Raw genomic sequence first — 22,228 nt, 5'->3', positions numbered from 1 at the left:
ATTTTTCTTCCCAAGGGATCCCAAAAAGACCATCAGTACAATGCAGCACCCACCTGCCATTCTGCGCAGTGAGAAATTACTCCAGCTGAATTAAGTGGGAACCTTAGGGAGCAGAGATTGTTGAAGTCCAAAGAGGAGATTAGCCAGGACAACGGGGTTAACAACCCTACTGTTAGGAACAGTGCCATGGGCTTTTTACTGAACAAGGAGGCAGAGCTCCAGTTTAACATCTCATCTGCAAGACAACCCACCATACTGGGGTATTAGGTTTTAAACTGTGGTCCAGAGGGAAAATTGCCACCTACTGCTCAAGTTACAGATCCCCTAATCCAGTACTGACCAAGCCCGGTCTTGCTCAGCTTCTGAGATCTACAGAGACTGTGTGGTTCAGGTGCAAGGAGGTGAAACTAGCATCAAAGGTTTACACAAGAAACGATAACCTCTTTCTTTGAATTAAAGTTAAAGGAAAGGCACACACAACTTACATATACAGTAATAAAGGATTTCTTTCAGAAATAAAATGTTACTAACGTTATTAAAGGTATACTATGAAGCATTTATAAGAATAGTTATTTAGTAAATTCAATGCATTTTCCCTGTTTCTTTAAAATAAATTGGATTTCACACCAAGCTGCCCCATGAAGAGGGGTTTCCACAGGAGAAGAATACAAACATTGAGCCTGAAGTCTTTTTCCAAAGTTATAACATTTAACTTTGCAGTCAATGATCATGTTCCATTTATATACATAATGACTGTAAGTTCCAGGTTGCCAGAACTGAAGTGTGCTTGTTTTTAACTAGTATTCCGTACTTTATAAAAACAACACGCAACAAGGCTACAGAAATAACTTAAGAAAAACATCAAAAGCTATTTGTAACCATTCTTGGGACCTTTTAATAAGATCTTCTAATAAAGAAGCTTATGCTACACATGCATACAGAGCTGTCACTCACATAATTAATCATTTTGGTCTAAAGAAAAACAGATAATATCCATCATTACAAGCCATATGAATTCTGTCCTAAAAGAAAATGATATTTCATTAGATATTTTTTCCAGTGCAGCAGGGTTTAAGTGTTTCCATGACGATTGTAATTGTAGATTGATTGCAGGGTATTGCTACAAGTATTAAAACCAGATGTAGAGAGTGAAATGGGACTATAGCTTTCAATGTCTATTAAATACATGGCTGTTCAGAAAGAGACTGGCATGGGTATAGTGGGAACTAGCTGCTGATTCAAACACAACAGACTGCTGTCTAATTGTAATAATACACATGGAGGTGGTGAGTAATGAAGCATCCTGCCTGTATGAGTATACGCCCCGACCATACTGGAGATGACCGAAAGTAACCACTTGTTACAGAGCAAAAAAGAATCTCCTAATGCAAAGCAAACAATGATGTTCAAACAAAAATCATTTTGCAAACAATGCAGGTCCCTCTCACTGAAATCACCATTTTCAACAATCCCCCCACAGTTCTTCTAAGGAGGTCAGAGCAGGTGATAGCTTTGTCATCAATATAATAAAAATAAACATATATTCACAATGTCCAGTTTCAGAAGATGTACCTTGGCTTTCATTGCTTAAATCTCTGTAATCATTGTGTTTCAACAGTTAATAATCCTTCAGGCATATCGGCTGCTTGCTGGCTCCCTCCAAGGTAAACAGAGGACTATAATCATGTCGATAAACATGACGTCTTTCACCTGCTTTCTAAAAATACCCACACTCCCTCTCTATCCACCTGGTGGAAGAGCAAACACAGTTCTCTCACCATACAACACACCTACTGGCTAACTACACTGACCACCACACACACCTGGTTACTGACTGTCCCACACTGACCACCACACACGCCTGGCTATTGAACTTTAATCTGTGAACAAACAAAACTTAAAAAAAGGTTGAATGTTTCATAACTTTTCATAGAAATAAGCAATTTGACATTCAAAGACTTTTTCAGTTTTGATATCATAAGGTACTTCATTTTCTGTTCTCAAGCAAAGTCCTAATTACAGTGGAAAGAAAATACAGTATTTTAAAATGTAATTTAAAAGTTTCCTAAAAAAAGTGTCCTAATGAATCTAAAACTATACATAACTGCTATAATATTGTCAAAACAAAAATGAAAGTGAATTATTGACTCCATTAAACCAATTGTTATATTTCCTATTGTCAGAATAAATTCACATCAGTATTTTTACTACATTGATACCATTTTCACAGGATGGTCCTGAAATGCATTTTATTTTCCTTGTAGGGAAGAGAACTCAGGAAAAAGCACACCTTTATATGCATAAGAACCCTTTTTGCAATTCTGTTTGCAGTTTAACACACACCCATGGGGAAAAGATAAACAATCATTCTCCTTTTTACTAAAGCCTGGTAGCTTTGTCCTTTACAGCAGCACTATTATCTCCTGTCAATATTGAAACTTCAGTACCGCCATTGTGTGGACCAAGAGATTACTCAGCAAACAGCACTTCCATCACACACTGGCACTGACCTGAACCCTGTTGGAAACTTGCAGCATGCAAACATGGGAAAGGTTACCTATTCCAGTTTAACATTTGAGACCTAACATAGAGGTGGCAGAAAATCACTCAAGGACTGTGAAGCCTGACAAATGTGGAGGAGTTTTCTCTTCAATACATTTTAAATGCCAGAAGAAAATCAATCTAGGTCTCATATGGGAGAGTAAATTATTTTTGTTCATCCTTTTTGATATTATGTGAAATAGCATGATCCAGGTCACTTTTGCAAACCAACAGCCGTGCTGTTGTGGAGATGCATGCTGGCCTGGCTGTGTTCTTACCAGCAGTGTGTGGAGCAAACAGGCTCTGCCCGAGAGAGTCCTCCTCCTGCCCACTGGTCTGGTTCTCCGGGTCTTCGCCCTCTTCCGGGATGATGTAGAGATGCTCCTGGATCTGTTCCTCCATCAGACCTGGGCAGCTCAGCCCAGAACCGACCTCAGCCGGCCTCTGGGCATCAGTGGGTAAAACTGCTGGGGCTGTACCAGCAGCTCGGGTGTCCACCTTTGTGCCTTCCTGGTGACAGGCTTGCGTCTCTTGGCTCTCCAGCTGCTGCTCAGAGATCGTCTGTGGGAAGACTGGGCTGTCTGAAGAGTCACTGCTGTCTGTCAGTGCCTCCTGCTCCTGTTCTAAGGGGTCGGTGTGCCCCAAGACATCCTTGTCAGTGCCGGTCTGACTCTGACTGGACCTTGGCCCGGTTTCTGTGCCCTGTGACCCTGGTCTGCCGAGGTTCAGGAAGGTGGCAGATAGGGCATCAGAGACGCGCGATACCCAGGCAGTGAAGGCGGGCAGGCCACTCTCTGTCTCCTGCGAAGAGGTCATCACTAGGCAGCTCTGTCCGGCACCCGGTGAACATGCACGCTCCAACACACAGGGGGCGCTGGTCAACACACCATTCCTACTGCTGCACCACTTCTGCGAGGAGAAGTGGAGAACCATAAAAACAGGCCTACCCATGTGCAAATGAATCTGTCCTGCAGCTGAGGCAAAGAGGAAGCAGGTTCACTTGAGACCAAATGAGCCCTGCATAGACAGGAATATCATGCAAATTCAGATCTCCTATACTAAGAAAAACAAGCTTCTCTGTTTGAGAGCCAAAAGTCCATTCAGAGATGTTTTTTTCAAGACAAAGCTCTTTAAAATCCTTAGATGTGATAAAAGGTGGTGTACGCTTCATGTGAAAGAGAGAAATGTGGCACTTATATGCAGGGAACACAATACAATCTTCTTTAAAAACTGTTAAACTGGAACAGTGCTGGTAATCAATGAGTTCTTACTAGATCCTCCAGACACTGAACTGTTGGCACCCGTGTACTGTGACTCATGAAATGAGCCTGGGTATAAGTGAAAGGAACTCTATGACATTTTGATCTCAACACATCGCAGAAATCAATCACCTGCTTTGAAATGTCCCACAGATGAGCATGAAGGGAAAGTCTATCTATTTATCTGGTGGATAAACAATGATGATCAACCAATAATGGCCTAGAGAAGGGAATGTAAACCATATACTGTACTGCAATTCTGCAGACTGGAGGCACAAAAAGCAAAGCTTTTGCACTGTAATCCTCCTTCCCAAAACTCAGCACAGCAGGGCTTTTTCAAATTACTAATACATGATTGCAGTCTCTGTGCATCCTTTGAGAGGGAAACTGTAATGAGCCGAAACATATAACAGAGTCACGGCTTCGGAGCCCCTCGAGTGCATTAATACACACCTCTGTAGCCATCAAAATGCCAGCCGAGTGCTAATAAAGCTTATGTTTCAAAGAAAATATCCAGTGATCCTCAAAGGAAGAGCTCTAATGCGGCAGAACAACCGAGTTTGACAGCTTTTCAGAAAATGATCCTTTCTGAATAAAAGCTTCCTGTCCTGTTATTGTCTGCCTCCGTCAGAAAAGGGTCAGCTAGCATGGCAATGATATTGTCTCCCTTTCCAGCAGTCATGCCCGCTGTATCTCTGAAAGGGCACTAGAGTAAAGACTCATCCTCTGGGGTCCCATGTGTTTATGAGACTGGGACTCTGCCGAATGAAGTTTGCCGAAGATACTGTGAGGCCCAGTTCACTTAACTAGAGCATCCTATGAGCCACCAATGACCAGATTTTCTTGCTCACTAAACTGAACCCCTTTCCTTGACCCTAAGGTGGTAACACTTGAAGGAGGATGAGATTCAAACTGCAGAGAAAAGAAGAAGGGGAAACGCACTCCTTAAATTTTAATAATTTGTCTTCATGCCAGGTGAAATAAAGGGCATCTGGATACTGTACCTCTGTGTGCATGGCCTGGCACTGGCCTTGCACCCCTTCCGATGTGCCACACCCCCAGAATCTAAATGGCCCACACTCATCCTTCACCCCTCTCTCAGCTGCCTACACAATCAATCAGAAATAAACAGGCCAAGACATCTTCAAGGACACTTACATAACACTATGCATAGAGACCACAACGCGAAGTTATTCAGTTATCGCAAACCTGTTCGCTTCCACTTACATTGGAACAAATAGTTCATAGGCACTATAGATCAATAAAAGCATCTGCACATACTTGTACCAGGGGCGTACAATGCATTCATGCCATGCTAGGTTTGCTTGAAATGTTTGAAAGAGAAGAGGATAAGGTCTTAAGAGCCTGTTTGTGTAGAGATGAGAATCCTGGGGGAGTAATGCAGTCCTTGACTACAGTGTAAGTAGGAGGAGAGGCACTGGTTACTGAGCCAGGTGACTGAACGCCAGCAGGCTCAGACTGAGACACGGGACGTGCACTGAGAATAGAGTCACTGCAGGCTGCAACATCTACATTACTTCCAAACATGCAACACAGGAGTGGATGGGTAAAGCAATCTTTGAACTACAGCCCCATTCTAACCCTTTTAAAGAAGCTTCAATCATTACTACTATATAATTCTACTCTATACCATACAAGTGAAATGATCATGGAATCTAGCATTGATAAATGAGAGGTTTGGGAATAATCCAACAAATTCATTCAGGTATGCACTTGGCTTTATATATCACTCAGCTACTAGTAACCAAATAAGTTATGATTGGGACAAAGGGCTGCCTCTTGTTTAGAACCTTTCTTCCTGTCTTCTGTTCTAAATTAATAGCATGTGTCTCAGTTCTGAAAACTCTGCTCCACGGCGCCCCATGTGGAGTTTTGGCCTGTGCGGCTAACAGCTGGCAGCCGGCAGAATTGCCCGAGAGTGCTTCCATTTCCCAGGCTGCCCTGCTCCCACTTCTCTCGCAGCGCTCATTAAACAATCTCCTGACCCAAGCCCTGCTGCGCACTGCACTCCTCCACATCGCCAGGTAACACAAACACACTCGGACTCACCCACACTCAGCGGGTGGGAAGTGCCCATTATCGCAGCCTTAATTGGGTTTAAACTGCGCTGAAAGCCCTTTGCAGGTTCACCGCTCTGTTCCTCAGAGAGGGAGTTTGCTCTCACCCAGCGCGTTGTGCACTGAGCTCCTGGCCATGTGACATCACTGCTGGCCTGTGGTGGGCGGCACAGGAACAGGAGAGCAAGCAGGGCAGTGACTCAGAGGCGTATTGTGAAGAAAAATGTGCCGAATTCAAATAAAGGGAAGCAATGTTACATCTGCATAATGCTCTTGTATGACTGTATTTCAACATTGTTCGAGAGCCTCCTCTCTTTTGTAATCTCTTATCTGTCGCCTGGCCGGGCACAGCAGATATTGGCACCATTACCTCACACTGTCAAGCGTTTGCACAGTTCTTATATTCATTCAATCTTACCGTTTAAACCATAGTCCAAACACAGCAAAAGAGACAGTGGACTGGCTGCCTCCCGTGATTATTATTTCATTTTCAAGGCAAGATCTCTTGGAAAAATGACTGACAATGCCTCTAAATTCAAGAACTTTTGGAAAACTAAAGTCAACACACATGTACTGTGCAGGTGCGACTATTTACTTAGAAAAAAAATGTGATCATGTAATGGCCAATGAAGATGTGCCTCATTCACTTCTTTACTAATATTGTGTGAGCGTGACTGGCATGTGAAATAATTCCTCAGCCTAACCTTAATGGATAATTGTGTTGAGTGTGGCTCTTTGATCTCATATAAGCTTGTATATGATAATAATGTTCACAAGCCTTGCTATTTAAACAGATGGTACAACAGGTTGATCTAGTCACCTGGTTGGTAATACCTCACTTTATCCTATTTGATTGCTCCACCTTCCTTCTTCAGAAGCTAAATTCTCTATTGTCTGTTAGACAAACACAAGACCAGAAAGTTGGTTGCAGCAGAGCACCGCTCTCATCTGCAGGACTCCAGGACTGGCTAAGATCACAATCTCCTGGAGACGAGGACACCAGGCAGGGCTGCACCCTGAACAAGACACCAGTGCGGCACAGGAGACACACACACACACGAGCACGGAGGAAAAATGTAAAGACATCAATTAACCTCGTCAACATGTTTTTGGAAGGTGGGAGAAAGCCTATGCAGAGTCAAACATGCCAATTCCACACAAAAACCCCGAATCCAAAAGCTGTGAGGCCGCAACGCCAACCACAATGCCTCCTTTCACCACGCGGCAACTGTTGTTCAGTTCTGTACTGTCAGGAAGTGAGCAGATGCATTGTGGGAAGGCACGCACTGATGAAGAGCATCAGACGACAGTGTTCACAGGCTTGTCAGGGGGGAGGATGGGAATGTCACAGCTGCAGTTAGTAATGAACATAACCCCCAACTATGCAATCAAGACCAACAACCCTATTACGCTATCTAGGGGACTATAGTCGCTTAATACACTGGTGGATAGCAGCGACCACATTTGCAAGCCCAGAAGAGGGTGCTCTGTGATTGTGAAGCATTATACAATGCAGTTAACAGAAGAATTGAGCCCCAGTAAAATACTGCAGTTGTCTTCCTCACAGGAGACCAAGGGCAAGGTCCCAGTCATTTTTAGTCATGCCAAAAAGGAACCAACTGGTTGACTCTTTGACTGTAGGATGCAGTCAACAAGGCCAGGGGATTCCCTCACACAGAATGAAACTCTGGTCAGCGTGGCAATCATTTTCAGACTCTAACAAGGGCTCACTTGTCTTTGATAATTCACCTCATCGGGACAGGTGTACATTTGTAGCAACACAAGAAAAAATTGAACCACACTCCTGAGAACTCTTAAAAACTCCTTGGAAAAATAAAATTGTTTTAACAAATAATCAACCTTATTTTCAATGGCCTGGCAATAATAACAGCTATCGGTCAGGGAGGTGCTCTTGCTCAGAGAGGGAGAGAAGATTGATTATTATTATTATTGATTATTACACTGATACAGGAGCGAGGTTCCAAAACATACCACAATATCCACTGAGGCACAGTATCCTCCAAAGTGTGCGTCTCTGAGCTGTTAAAACAGTAGAAGCGGAAATACTGTCCTCTGAATAGAGAGAAAATTAAATTATTCTGAAACTCCCATTCTTGTATGTAGCCCAAAAGCAGTACGCGGAGATCTGTGATTTATTTTTTGTTCTATGTGTTCTTCAAAGTCACAGCAAACATGACTGGAGTGAGAGGTAATTCGAGAATGAAGAAAACAATTTAAAAAGACATATTTCTACTAACAGGCTTCAGTCTGCAGTTCAGTGACTTTGCAGTGATTTTCACAGGAAGCAGACCAGAACACAGTGAGGGAGACAGTCTGCCAGTCAGCCTGACAATGACACACACAGACCCCTAGCAGACCCGACGGCCTCTTACCCAGACCCTCGTGAATCCCTGCTTTCTCTCGGGAGCGTTTCTTTTTCCTGCGGTGTTCCAGGCAGGGCAGGCCGCCGATCCTCTGGAAACAGAGCTTCTTACTGATGAAGAGGAAGAGCACAGCCAGCACCACGATGAAGACGCCCACCGCAGACAGGAAACCAATGGCCTCAGGTGTGACTACAGACAAACAGACACACAGAACAGCACTTCAGAACAGGCGAGGAGAGAAATGCTCTCGAGAGGCCATTCAGCCCATAAAGCCTGTATGGGAGGTCACTGATTCAAGGGTCTCTCTGGTTTCTTGAAGGAAACAACATGGGCAGCTTGTTCATCTCACAATCCTTTGGATAAAGATGTGCCTCCTGTTTTCAATCATAAATTCACTTCCACATAGTTTTCACTCGTTCCCTCTAGCCCATGTTTCATTGTTCAAACAGAGTACTTGGTCAAATGGGAGGCACAAACACTGGGCTCATTTTTGCACATTGAAGTGCATTCATTGTACATCTACATAGCAACTTGAATAGCCCTGTCTGCCGCAAAGCCTAAAGAGCCTGCAAGGCAGAAAATGAAATCAGATGTCATATTTCTCCACCCAGCACCACATCAAATCTTTCAGTCTGACATGATAGCGGTCAGGCAGAACACCCAAATCTGACAGGAAGACAGACTCCTCGATAAAGAGGTTCTTTACAGGACAGGCAACTCAGCAATAAGGTCACCGGCTCAGACTCTGTATCTTCTGAGGTAAGGAGCAATCTTTCTGTAGCAGATGAAAGTGAATGGATGGGAAGACTGAGGATGAGAGTCAAAGAAAACTGTCGATGTACTGCTCAGAGGTCTCATGAACCAACCAGGCTCTTCAACAAGGTACACAAGACTGTGAGCGAATGTCTTCGGGAGAGAAGACGTCTTGGACCCAGCACTGGAGCGGGTGTCTTCAGTGAGCGCTCGCCCCCTGAAGGGGAATTTTCAGAGGCTGCTGGAAACATCAAAGAGGAGCAACTGTGCTCTTCCCCGTTGCCGCAGCACGCTCCCCAGATGAGGGCTTGCTGAGAACAAACGCAGGGCGAGCGCATTATGCATTCAAACACCTCTCAGACGCTTCACGACATTTACCAGAGTCTTTGTGCCAGTGTCGTGTGGGAAGATATCTTGATTGGCGGGCAGGGAGTGGGGGTGTTGTGTAGTTTTGTGTGCGCTGACACCGATTGCCATTCTCGACTGAAGCGGTCCTGCCTACTCACAACGCTCATCTCTCGCCACAGAAGGAGAGACTGCCTGAAAGGCACAGGATCCAGTCCCTCCCTTCCATTCTCCTTCCAGTTTCTCTTTATTCCATTCCCATGGCATTTTCTGACAGCGCTTTAGCCCTGACAGATACAATAAGCCAAGGTCTCTCTTTATACTGATCCACAGTGGCTTTGTTCGAGAAATAACAGAACCGCCATCAATAATTCCTGAACGTTGTTACTGTAAAACTGCCTCTGTTCCGTTTCAAAGGATTTCAGACTGTCAATTTGTCATTCTATTGACATAGCACCACGCACACAATCCTCCCTCAGTACACATTCTATTCTTGTTTAATTTTCTTCCGCAAGCTGACAAGAAATATGAGCAAATCTAGACACTTATGAAGTCCAGACAGGTACATCAGACTTTCACAGATGTTAAGCATGATACTGTGCTTAAGCCGAATAGTATAATAATTATCGTCGGAGATGTGTCAAATGATATCTTTATTTTCTCAGGTGTAGTAATTAAAGTTCCTAACATATTTAACACATTTTCTAACATATTTTATTATCATATTTATTCCTAACATCTATAGTTACTACATGAGAGCTAGTAGGATGCAGGAGTAACTCAAAACTTTCAAGTCCTCACCAGAACAATCCTAGAATGAACCATCACTGCTCCTGTTGCAACAGGTCTCAAAGTGAGCAGCACACATTTACAGAACACTGCCAAACTGTTGGAATAGCGGTGTATCTCTCTGTCGCCGTCTCTTCAGCTACAGCAACCTCTGATTACAAAAGGGAGAGCAGGAGCAACACAGAGAGGACAGCCGTTCACAGCCAACATCAAACAATCCCACCTTTCTCTGCACTTTCCTGTGCAAGTGCTGTTTTGCTGAATTCCAGGTCTGTACCAAAGAAGCCACAAGGTCCTCTGCAACGTCCCATCTGCCGAATCACCTAGAAGACTAAATTCTCTGAAGACAGCAGTTGCCTCTAACAGACGCCGAAATATCCCACATACCGTTTCTCCCTCCAACTCGCAGGGCTGGAAAAGCAGGTCTGGCCAGTCCTTAGGGGTTTATGCTAACTCATACAAATGGCCCGTGTGCTTAAAAGTTTTCCTCTAAAAGAAAAAGGACAAAACAACCTTCACTTCCTACTGTGCGCTACATCTCCAGCTTTGAAGAAAGACAAGCCCCAGTGGGAACTGCACCCTTGTAGACTTTTGGGATCAGGAGCCCAGAGAGTTGCGGGCTGTAACCAGCCTCTGTATGGGCTGTGCTGGAATGCTGTTTGCTCTGTGATTAACAGACACCGCAGAAGGTCCTGGCTCAGTGGCAGGTGTGGTAGGTGTGTGCCGGCTGCACCTCACAGCGCAGACCCAAGCTGAGCCACGTTAACCTCGCAGCACAGAAAGGACAGGGGCTGGTCCCAGGGTGCATTGTATAGACCTGCACAAAAAAAGCATGTTATTAATTTGGAATGTTACATAATTTACTGAGAATTGAAAAGCCAAAACAAAATCTATTCTTCCTGTTAAAAAGGTATCCTTGAATCTCTCCCTTTGTCCCTGCATATCCATGAAACTGCATCAGATTTCACCCACGCCTGCAAAGCTGGGCCACATCAAACTTAGCAATGCTAATTAAATCAGGGATTTCATTTACACTACCTGTACTTTCTCCTCTCAAAAACTAAACGCAGGTTCTTTTGGGGAATTATATTCTGCACAAGACATTCATTTTCAAGGTGTTTGGGAAATGTAATTTGCTGGGAGTCAGTCACCCCTTTGTTTTCGTGCGGGGACAGTGCTCGGGTACATGGCCTCGAGTTCTTGAAATGTCAGGCTGCTATTTTTGCCAGTGCCTGTGAGAGCCAGAGGTTTGCACAAGGCCTCCCCCCTCCCGAGGAAGGCACAGTGGTCAGTTTCCCTGGTAACCGGCCTCTTCTTCCGCACAGAGTGCTTAAAAGGCAATGTCTCCATCATTCCCGCTGAAAAGGAGAGGTCTATGTTGCCATGGCACCCGGAAGTCTTGTGCGGCAGGGTGAGAGCTTAGAGGCTGGACAAGGAGGAGAGGCTGGTGTGCGGCTTTCAGGCAGGCCCTGAGGAGAGAGGCAGGCCCCGCCAGTGGCAACACCAGGCCCTGAGAGGAGGTGGGGGGATTCACATACTAGGTGACAGAAAATAATAAGTGAGGACCTCCTTGCCCCTGTGCTCATCACTGTTCCTTTTATCTGCAAACACCTTCCCCTCTGGCTGTCCTGGCTGTCCTCTTATAGACCAGCGCAGACCTCTGGCTAGGATGAGGTGCGCCCCCGCTGCCTTCTTACTTTATTCCCTTATCATACATGTCATTACCTGTGACTACGAAGCCAGTTCCCATTCTATTACTAACAGCACAGCCTTGAGGACTCGTGGCTGTGATGGAACATCTATTATAGCACAACAATGATCTGTGTGCGGATATGGATGGTGGTGGACATGCCGCATAAACAATCCCACTGCTTCACTACTGGTTTGGGTTGGCTACTTTGCAAGAAACCCCGGCGTAGAAGTGTTGCTCCTATTTCTTTGCCACTGGTTATTCACGACCGACAGCTCAAACACGCACATGCGCTTCATTAGACTGACATCACCCAAAGAGGCTTTTTCCGTCCATTTACACTCTCGTAAAGGCAAGGACCTTGGGCGGCCAAGAATACACCTAATTACCTGGCAACTGGAGAAGTGCATGGCCCTAGCAACAGCAGAACCACGGGCACGGGAGTGGTGCAGCTCCTGCTCCCGCTGTCTTTCATCCGGCCACATGGGGAGAGGACAAGAGGCCTTCACAGAAAGAATCAGGGGTACTCTGGGAGCACAGAGCGAAAAAAAGCCAAAGGCCCTGCAGCAGCTGATGAGCCACGGAAGTGTTGAAGACCCAGGGAGCACAAGGGAGTGTACAGTCTAGCAGGACTGACTGTCAGTGCTGGACAGCTCTGCCCTCACGCAGGGCTTGCAGAGGGGGAGGTGAGAGGAGGGATGGAGTGGCCGGGAGAGAGGGGTGATTTTGAAAGAGGAATGCTCAGTGGTTCAATATATGGATTTCACGCGGTGGTCTTAAAAAACACATCGGCTCATTTTCTGAAATTGAGTGAAAAAAAACAAAACATTTTCAAACCTTTAAACACTTCCGGAGTAAAAACTGTTGAAAAGCCCCTCCAAAGGTAAATAATCTAAAAGGACAAAACATTAAACGCCTAGCTCACTCCCTCTCTACATCGCTCAGATTCCCTGGGGTACTGGGAATCCTTGTTATAAACCTCACTAAAGCACAAATGCATGTTTCATCTTGTGTTTTACAGATGTGATCTGACATCTGTGAAGCATGCTGTTGGTGAGTTGGATGGTATTATATTGTGATATTATAGCTGTACAGCTTATATCATAGCTATACAGGTAGACCTGTAAGCATATCCCAGCAAACGAGAGGTGTCATTCACTGAAGCCATCACAGGACGCAGACTCTCAGTGGGTGAAGTACGTTGTCATGTCCATACAGTACATAGCACATGAAAGTGGACCCACTCTCACAGTGGAAAAGCAGTAACGTAGCGCCATCTAGTGGCACAGCCTACTCACAGTTCTTAAGCTAAATCGGAGGTTTTCAGAGTTGTATTAACGCAATCCAACCATATTTTAAGAACAGAACTAAGAGGAAATGCGAGCAATTTTCATGTTTTTACATTTAAGTCACAATGGGCTTATTTCTTCTTAGCATTATTTATTGACCCCACATCCTTAGTTGAGGTAACATACGGCGTTTACACATCATGCCATCAAAACAAACGGAATCCAGCCTGGTACCATTCAGGATGTTCTTCCGGGAGCAAGACATTTGCACTCCAGTAAAAAAGCAATGCCACAGTACATGGCTTTTTTAACAATAGATGCTGTCCAATGTGCATGCAATCTAATGGAATGCGTGCACATTGGACAGCAATCACTGTTAAAAGAGATGCTCAGATTTTCCTTGTTTGTGGAAGCCTGTTTTGTGGTTGCACATAACACAGAAAGGGCTGTGGCATCGTGGTGCTGGGGCCCAATTCAGATCAATTGTGGTCCCAGCAGTTGCTGTTCGTGTGGAGTCTGTATGTTCTCCCCATGTTCACATGAATTTACTCTGGATGTTCCAGTTTCTCCCCATATTTAATAGATAAACTGGTAGCTGACTAGTAGCTACTGACTTCTGGGAAAATTGGCCTGGGGTCAACAGTCCCACCCAGGTGCACCCTGCCTTGCACCCATTGCTTGCTGGGATAGGCTCTGGCTCCCCTGTGACACTCAATTGGAAGAAGGGGTTCTGAAATCGATGGATGGGTGATATGGAAAGGAAGAGGTGTCACAGTGCCCCTTAGCAGAAGAATCTGGTTGTATTTCCAGTTTCCCATAAAAAGGTGGTGGTTAAACAGTCCAGGCGATCTTTCTTGAGCACGGGCTCCTCCCTGCTCCTGGCTCAGTGTTGGTAAAAACCTAATCTTGTTTGTACACACACTGTTCCACTGCTGCCAATCCCCAGCCTGGGAGACAGGAAATCCCTCGCCTGACAGACCTCAGTAAACATCGATTCATCTTAATTCTCCAGTGTCTCCATTAGCACAGCTTGTAAAGTTGTAGACAGTAAAAGTGTCAGGCCAGCACTGACTTAATCCTGTGATCAATGAGCTATTGACAGCAATTTCAGCGCCGAGATTAGACTGCAGGCATAAACTCAGTTCAACTTTCATTTCCAAATAAAAATGAATTACAAGGAGAGTTAATACTTCAGAGAGACACTTTTGTTTGGTTCTTTTGTCCTGTGCTCTAGGTTTTCTTACACCATCTTGAGTCCAGGCTAACAGCACTCTTATCAAGCTCCTGTTTGTTCATTCTCATTTTAAATCATCTGCCTATCAGTGTATAGTACTCTTGCATGTCTTGACACATGCAGAGCCCTGCGGAACTGGGACAGTTCCTTTATTGCTCGACAAACAACACTGACGCTAGTAGGGAAGACTAATTTCTCTCCACCCTCCAGCTATTATCTAGAGGAACAGGCTGGCCTCAGAAACAGTGTTTCCTGCCCAATGCTGTTCCACACCCTTCCTATCCAGAGGGAAGGCTAAACAGAGCAGAGCATGAAGCGCAGAGAGCACTTATCACTGTCACATCGGCATCCCTGTAGCCACATAAGCAAAAATAGTTGTTTTATTCTGTATGTAGAAACATGTTAAAGAAGTGCTTAGTTCCTGAAATTTGTGGTCTCTGTGAAAATCCTCATTTGATCTTTTGCATCTCATAGAATCAACCTGCAATTCTGCAGGTTGTGAGACTGAATCTAGCTGGAACATTTAGATTATCTGAAAGCTTGCTGGGCTCATGGGGTCATGGTGGTATAGAACAGTGCCACTGTGCATCCTCTGGAGCTCCCTGGTAATGCCCACGCCAGGCCCTGGCCTGGACAGTATCTCTTGCCCACCCCCTCCCTTTGTTTCCTGCAGAAGTCCTCAGAGGACGTCAACAACTCCGACCCGGACTTCACCAGAGAGGAGCCCATGATCCCCTCTGTCAACCAGGACGAGTTCAAGCACCTCTCCAGAGCTGCTGGGCGTCTGAAGGAGAGTTAGAAGAATCTCAGAGTCTTCCACCCTCTTATAGTTCTCTTCTTCTTTTCCTCTCTGTATACAGATCTTTTTTCAGACAGAGAAACACAAACCAGAGGACACAAGTGGACACTTGTGGACAAGTGCATTTAAAATTGAAAACAGGGGGCACTTCTTTACCAAAGATTTGTGGGGGTCTGGAACAAGACGCCTAGCCATGTCATTGAAGCCGATACTTTGGTTTCTTCCAGAAACTGCTGAATGAGACCCTTGGATCAATTACTAATTACCCACCAAACGGGGAGTATGCTCCACATGGCCTTCTCACATTTGTAACCTTTCTTCAGTTCTTAACTTAACACTACACATTTCAAAAGGGTTTAATAAAACCTTGTCTTTGTTCAAGAATAGATAAAACAGCTGGGTAAATACCAGACACTGCAGTCTATACCCATTCATGCCTCTTTCATCTGTCCTGTATAATGGTGTGCTGTGAAAACTGCCTGTAAAGGCTGGACACTGTTCCAGACTACTGGAACTTCAATATCTGCACTATATAGTCTTGTAACATTTCCCCAAAGATGTATTTACGTCTGTTGTAACTTCACCTATGGAGCTGTTTGCATTACACCTCTCCGATCAAACATTCTTTTGCATATCCGCATTTCTTTCTCTTTAACACTTTACTGCAAAAATAGTTCTGCAGTGCCTCAAGACCAAACGTGGAAATTAGTTAAACGAAAACGTCTCTCCTTTGTAGGTGAAACAGTGTCTTTCATATATTCCTACACAGTGCTGTTTCATTTGTCCTGCCTCTGGTGCTCAAATGCTACAGCCGGCTCAGTCTTGATCTGCGGCTCTCGTATGACCCCCTTTGCACCCTGCCTTAACATTGACTGATCTCCACTGAGACACAGAGGCCATCTATCTCCACTCTCTTCCGCCATCATTAGTGCAAAGGGAACGCTGTGGTCTTCTCCACACTAAACACCCAAGACACCACACCATGCTGTAATGGCAGCGGCGTGAGGGACGCACCCTGATCTGGGCATTGCGATCGGACAGCAGGAGGCCGACCCCCTTGCAGAGAAAGAAAGCTCTCTCAGGACAGGAGACCCTAAACACCTCTCACAGCACTCTTCCTGCTCACAGTTTTATCAGAGCAAGACACAGGTGCCAAACTAAAGACACATCTGCCCAATGTGACATCTGTGTAAGGTTCTCTGATTAAACAAGCTTTTTACCTTATACTAACCCCCTCCCTGCTCTTGAGACAAGTGCCGAGCAATGCTGGAAGTCTTATACACCCATGCCTGTGTGTCAGCAGCCCCAGAGTCACTGGCAGGAAGCAGGAAATTTATGAAGGCAATTAGTAGGCCTGTAGTCTCCATATTGATTGCACTTCCTATTTACCATCTGACATTTCTCCTCTGGCTAAAGCATGATTTTAGTTTTACCAGAATGAAGTGACTGATTATGTGTGTTTGGAGGGGAGGGAACAGCCTTAGCAGGCTGAAAGAGCAGGGCAGGGGACTCTTCACCCAGATGAAGAGTCTCATGAATCGTTTATTGCCACAAGTAAGGTTTGGATTGATGTTGCATAACATCAGCTGCAGTTGTATAGGGTTTTCAGAGTAAAGTGATGTAAGCTTAAATATTTAGTGTGAAGTTCATGGCTTAACAGAGTTTAACCAATTGTGTTACTTGTTGAATAGTAACAAATCATCACACAACACACTCTAAACATGATTGCTAGGAAATGCATGAATCATTGTGCAAAGAAGAGAGCATTTTGCCAGATGCAGTAATATTGGAATATGTGCTATTTTGTCATGACGTTACTCTTGTTTTTCACCTGAAGAAATAGTAAATACCAGTAACACGTTCTAAATTAAATGTATTATTGCTTTTCATGGCCTCAGTGACCACAGCGAAGATGAGTGCCATACCGCTGAAGCGTGCTCTCTAAACCACTGCCAGGGCTATGAGCTGGACACACTGGGAATTCTTGCTTCTGAGACTGTAACCGAGTCAGAGCATGAATCACTCACTGAGCCAGCGCAACAGCAGAAACCAAGAAAGGCAATGAAAGATCGGGAACAACTGTGTCACAGAGCAAACAGATGTTTCCTCTTTACTTTCCAAAGCTTGAGAAATGTGTGCATCACAGGACAAAAATGTCTGCAATGACAATGATTACTTTAAAGGAAAGTTCATTATGGTAGACTTAGTACAGCAGTAGAACTTTGGAGAGATGCACATAATTATCTGTACCAGCTTATTCCTCTTTAGCCTGATGGCAAAGAAAAACTTGCTGCATTACCATCAGCATAACCTCCTTCTAAATAGAGTGCAGCTGCCCTGTTCCCAGCAAGTAAACAAGGAAGTAAACCTCAACTCAGAGCAAACACGAACGACGACTCTGCTCCCCCAAACTCACGGGTGCGTCTTTTGCAGACATTTAGAAAGGAAGTGATTTCCTAGGTCAGGTAGCTAGCACAAAACGCTGCAGAATCACCGGGTAGAGACTGGCAGGTCATGAGCACCCTGGTTTGGGTAATTATAGAATGTACAGTGCGGTGCACAGCCCCCAAGAGCCCAGACTTTGCTCTGGCTGACAGCTACATGAGCATTTCTCCACTGAAGCTGCAAGCCCTCAAATCCTCAGCCAAGAGGGCTGGCACTGCAGCACGGCCGCCCCTGTGGAGTACGTCTTCCACGCGGTATTTAATGATTTTCTGCAGCACTCCTGCCAGCTCCTGCTGTTTCTTTCTCCATGCATGCAGATGAAGCCACACCTGGCACAGGAGCAGCTGAACCATACCACTGTCCAGTGTCCTGGGCAGCCCCAAGGGAGATGATCTCACACACAGCAAACCATACTATTAGGCAGAATTCCTCTGCCTAAAGTTAGCTATTTTATGTGCCCAACTTTCGCTCTAACTAAAATGACATTCTAACTCCACTTCTAAGCAAACAGGTAAACAGATGAAACTCTTAACATTTTATTGTCTAAGAAGCAGTTTTGAAGCAGATGTAACTTCTAACGTCTAATTTTAGTCGTGTACACTGGCCTTCTCATGTGCAAAGGTTAACAAGCCTTTCCCTGCATAAAGTGAGGCAATAGACGCCAAAGGACACCTAAATGCACACATTTTAGATGCTTCAGAAAGTGCAGTTACAATAGCCCCCAGGCTTTATGTCTAAAAACGTGACTTATGATCATCTAAAGCTCTTAGACGCTTACGGAAATTGAGCCCACGAGATTAAAATGTTAGAGAAACTGCAGCAAAGTTGGGTGAACGGACAGGTGTGTCTTTTCCAGTGCCAGGCTCAAGACATTCGTGTTTCTGCTGTGCCAGGAACCCTGCCCAGGCAGATTTAACTGCATGCACCCACTGCCCAGCCGACGAAAGGAGAAAAACTGGCATGACTATACTGAGCTCTGCCCAGAGGGCCAGTCCTCTCATGTGAACCTGTGAAATTGGAAAAAGAATCAGCTGAAGATAAAACAACAGGAACATTTAATGTTAGGTGAATATGAATTAAAGATGTGCCATTTTTAATACTGCTTCCAACTTATGTTTAGTAGAGTTAAGAACCCGAGATCGAGAGGGCAAGGGGCAAGTCTTTGCTGCCATAACCTCAGCCTTCAATTCAATTATCAGCCAGGGCTCAGCTGTAATGTGCTCCAAGATCCTCACCAGACTGCAAAGACCTACGTAAGCAGGGAGTGTGCTGGCAACATGAGCTCTATAACCTCTATAATGTCTCCAGCATGACAAGGTGGCTTAAATCAGTTCAGAAAGAAAACAGTGCCCGGAAGAGAGCTCTAATGTACCTCCATTAGAGAGATTTGAGACAGTGATACATAAAAACTGGCTGTCACCCACCAGAGCACAGCATAAACACCACACATCTAGAGAGCAGCACAAAACTCTCATTATCAGATTTATTTCAGCATTATTTTCAGCTGTCAAGGACCTGAAAGGGAAAGGGATTTGATTTCCTTACACTTTCGGACATACAAATGACCCAAGGCTCTGCCCATAAGAAATGACCATCAGCTTGCTAAGTACCTCTGGCTGTTTACCAACTTTAGTAAGCTGTCCCTAGTCTGTCTGGGCAGGAGTATCACAGTTAGGCAATCAGCAAGTCTACAGTGCTGTAGCTCATATCTAGTGTCAAAGGGTCGAGTAATCATTCCTCTATTGATAATGTTTATTTCATCAACACAAGTCAAAATAATTATCAGTTGTTTTTCTGAAAATGTCCCTTAATTTTACACAATCGGTTAAAGAACGTTCAGTCGGTAAGATTCGGTCATCCTTTATTTTCAACAGGGCTGTATGAACCCGTGTGGTTTCATTAAATGCAAGTGTGTGACACACCCACAAACATATTTGTAAAAACCATTCAATGAGAACATGCAAATACCATAACTACCTTTCCCAGCTCCGATCTTGCCACATCCTGGAATGATTAAAGATAAAGTTGAGCATCCTGGAAAGATTCTTAACCACAAACAATTATTCATTTGAACAGAGGGGCAGTGAATCCAAGCACATCCTATAGAATTAAGATACGACACGAGGTGTGTGCTAGTTCAATTTTCTATATTATATGAACATATGAATCGGAAATCACAAGTGGAAACTACAGAATGTGGATGTGCATTTAAATCTGAGAAAAGGAGGCACCTCTTCACACAGAGGGTGGTGGGAGCGTGGAACAAGCTACCCAGCCATGTGATTGAAGCTGAAAACGCCAGCTTCTTTGAAGAAGACACAGCAAGATAAGGTCTTTGGATCAATGAACTACTAAGTGCCAAACTGCCGGATAAGCTGAACGCCCTCTTCTCACGTGTAACTTTTCATATGGACTCATGTTATTATTTCTGCCAGGCACAAGGATTTTGCAAGACCCCCTAGTTTATTCTTTCCTAATTTTAGTCAATTCTGGCGCTAAAGATTTGTCACACAGGGGATCTGCCCTTCTTGAGATGCCAGAAGAGAGCACACTAGAATAATAGGAACACATAGGGGTTAATTCCACACTGAAATGCTCTCAGCTGTGAAGACACACATGAAGGATACTCGCATCAAAACACTGTGGTGTCCTTTACCTTCCACTCCTCAGAGTGGAGTTAAACCTGCTCCTTTGATCACACACTGATACAGCTCCCCACTCAGATCACTTCACTTCAGATTCATATTCAGTCAAGAACTTCGGCAGACCTACTGTACATTGTAAAGATTTCAAATAACAAGGCCTGCAGAGTTTTTTTTTTAAAGCAAGATGCATTTATTACACCGGTGTCGAGAATTAATTTAATATCATCAAAGAATATCATCAACTTCCAAAAAGCTAAACAAGCTTCATACCCAATATGCAAGCTTCACTAAAGAAACAAGTGGTCACTCATGGTGAAGAGCACTCCACCAGTAAAGTGATTCTTTTCATTGAGAACACAGCTGCGCTGTGGCGGCTGTGGGTAGGAATTCGGCGAAGAAGGGCCAGGACAAGGAATCTCCATCTTTCCCACAGTCTCACTTCAAACACACCGCAGAGAGAGAGTGGGTGTTTGAACAGCACTGGAGGCTCTCAACAGTCAGAGGGGCGGCCTTGTTAATACACGGAGAAAGAACGTTTATTCACAAGGTGTTAAGACTGTATCTTATAATAATCCATCTGTTTTTCTAACCACTTCATCCAATTCATGGTCCCAGGGGAGCTAGAGCCCATCCTAGCGAGCGATGGGCGCAGCGCAGGGTGCACCCTGGATGGGACGCCAGTCCTCCACAGGGCACACAGAGACACACACTCACACCAGGGCCAACTAACCCAGCAACACTGTATGTATTTGGACTGTGGGAGGAAACTGGAGCACCTGGAGGAAACCATGCAAACACAAGGAGAACATGCAAACTCCATATATTATTAAATATTCTATAGTAAATGATATCGAATATATATTATATAGAATTCTCTGTAATAACTGTAGGTCTTAATACTACAGAATATGAGCTTTATTCCTGTGTAGCACAGATGAACAAAGCCCAGTCTTCAAGAGTCCCAGAATGCTCAGATTACTGATTCCATCACTGATCTCAGCTGCTTATCTAAACTGAGGAAACACTGCCAGACCACCTGTGCCTTGAGGTCTTAATCAGGTGCTAACTGCAAAGTGCATATAAAGCTTGATTAACTCCAGCTCTTGTGCAGTAGGGTTGTACAAATGAACAGTTATCTGTTGAGATCTAGGCAAAGCAAAAACGTTTCTGTCAGCAAAATGTAAATGGCCGTGTGCAATTCAACATCCCTCATAACACCTACTGAGCAGTAGGTTTAAAGTCTCTTTCAGGTGTACTTCCATGGATTTAAAACCCTTTACCTTTAACAGCACATAGCTATTGCCAGTCATGATGTCACATATCGAATAAGGTCACTCTTGCTGCGGTTTCCGCTTGACTGTTCTATAGATTTCATGTCATTATTTAGTATTCATACATTAGTTATTCATACATTTTCTTCATTAGTCAAAGAAAACCACAATGACTGGTAAAGGCCAGGGGGAAATTTGGCCCCACTAACACCTCTTCCAGCAACAAGGTTAGTTTTTTCGCAGGCACTGACCAGGCTCACACCTGCTGAGCTTCAGAGGGCTGAATTTAAACATACAAAAGTTCAACCCTTTCCATCTACCAGGACGTTAGCCAATGAAGTTCTGGATAAGTGCTCTAGTGTCATTTCAGTAAAGAGTGGTTCGATGATCCCCACACACCCTTGCAGTCCAACACAGTATTCTAGACAAATATTTTCTTATAGATCTAAAATGCACCCTCAGTAATATTTGGGAAAATAACAGCAGGGGTGAAACACATGTGCATCTACACATACAGGAAGGCAAGTCTGCGCCGGAGGTCAATACTCTGTCCTCCAGTCTGCACTGTGAGGTCAGTACTCTGTCTCCAAGTCTGCACTGTGAGGTCAGTACTGACATCCAGTCTGCGCTGGGAGGTCAGTACTGTCCTCCAGTCTGCGCTGTGAGGTCAGTACTCTGTCTCCAAGTCTGCACTGTGAGGTCAGTA

General features: G+C 44.5%; 1 protein-coding gene across 4 annotated transcripts in view; it reads right to left on the bottom strand.

Moving 5' to 3' along the window:
* Positions 1 to 22,228, bottom strand: part of syt16 (synaptotagmin XVI) — a 34,114-nt gene that overhangs the window by 9,113 nt on the left and 2,773 nt on the right. For 2 of the 4 annotated variants that reach the window (XM_015350182.2, XM_015350183.2), the window contains exon 1: positions 2,820 to 8,263. In XM_015350182.2, the coding sequence (XP_015205668.2) occupies positions 2,820 to 3,492 (673 nt within the window). In that variant the 5' untranslated portion in view covers positions 3,493 to 8,263. The other 2 variants (XM_069193146.1, XM_069193147.1) reach the window with 2 other exon arrangements.

The sequence above is a fragment of the Lepisosteus oculatus genome, chromosome 8 (genome assembly GCF_040954835.1).
Source record: "Lepisosteus oculatus isolate fLepOcu1 chromosome 8, fLepOcu1.hap2, whole genome shotgun sequence".
In the NCBI taxonomy this organism is placed as follows: domain Eukaryota; kingdom Metazoa; phylum Chordata; class Actinopteri; order Semionotiformes; family Lepisosteidae; genus Lepisosteus; species Lepisosteus oculatus.
Note: the sequence above shows the minus strand (reverse complement) of the source record. Positions and strands in the feature narration are given on the sequence as shown.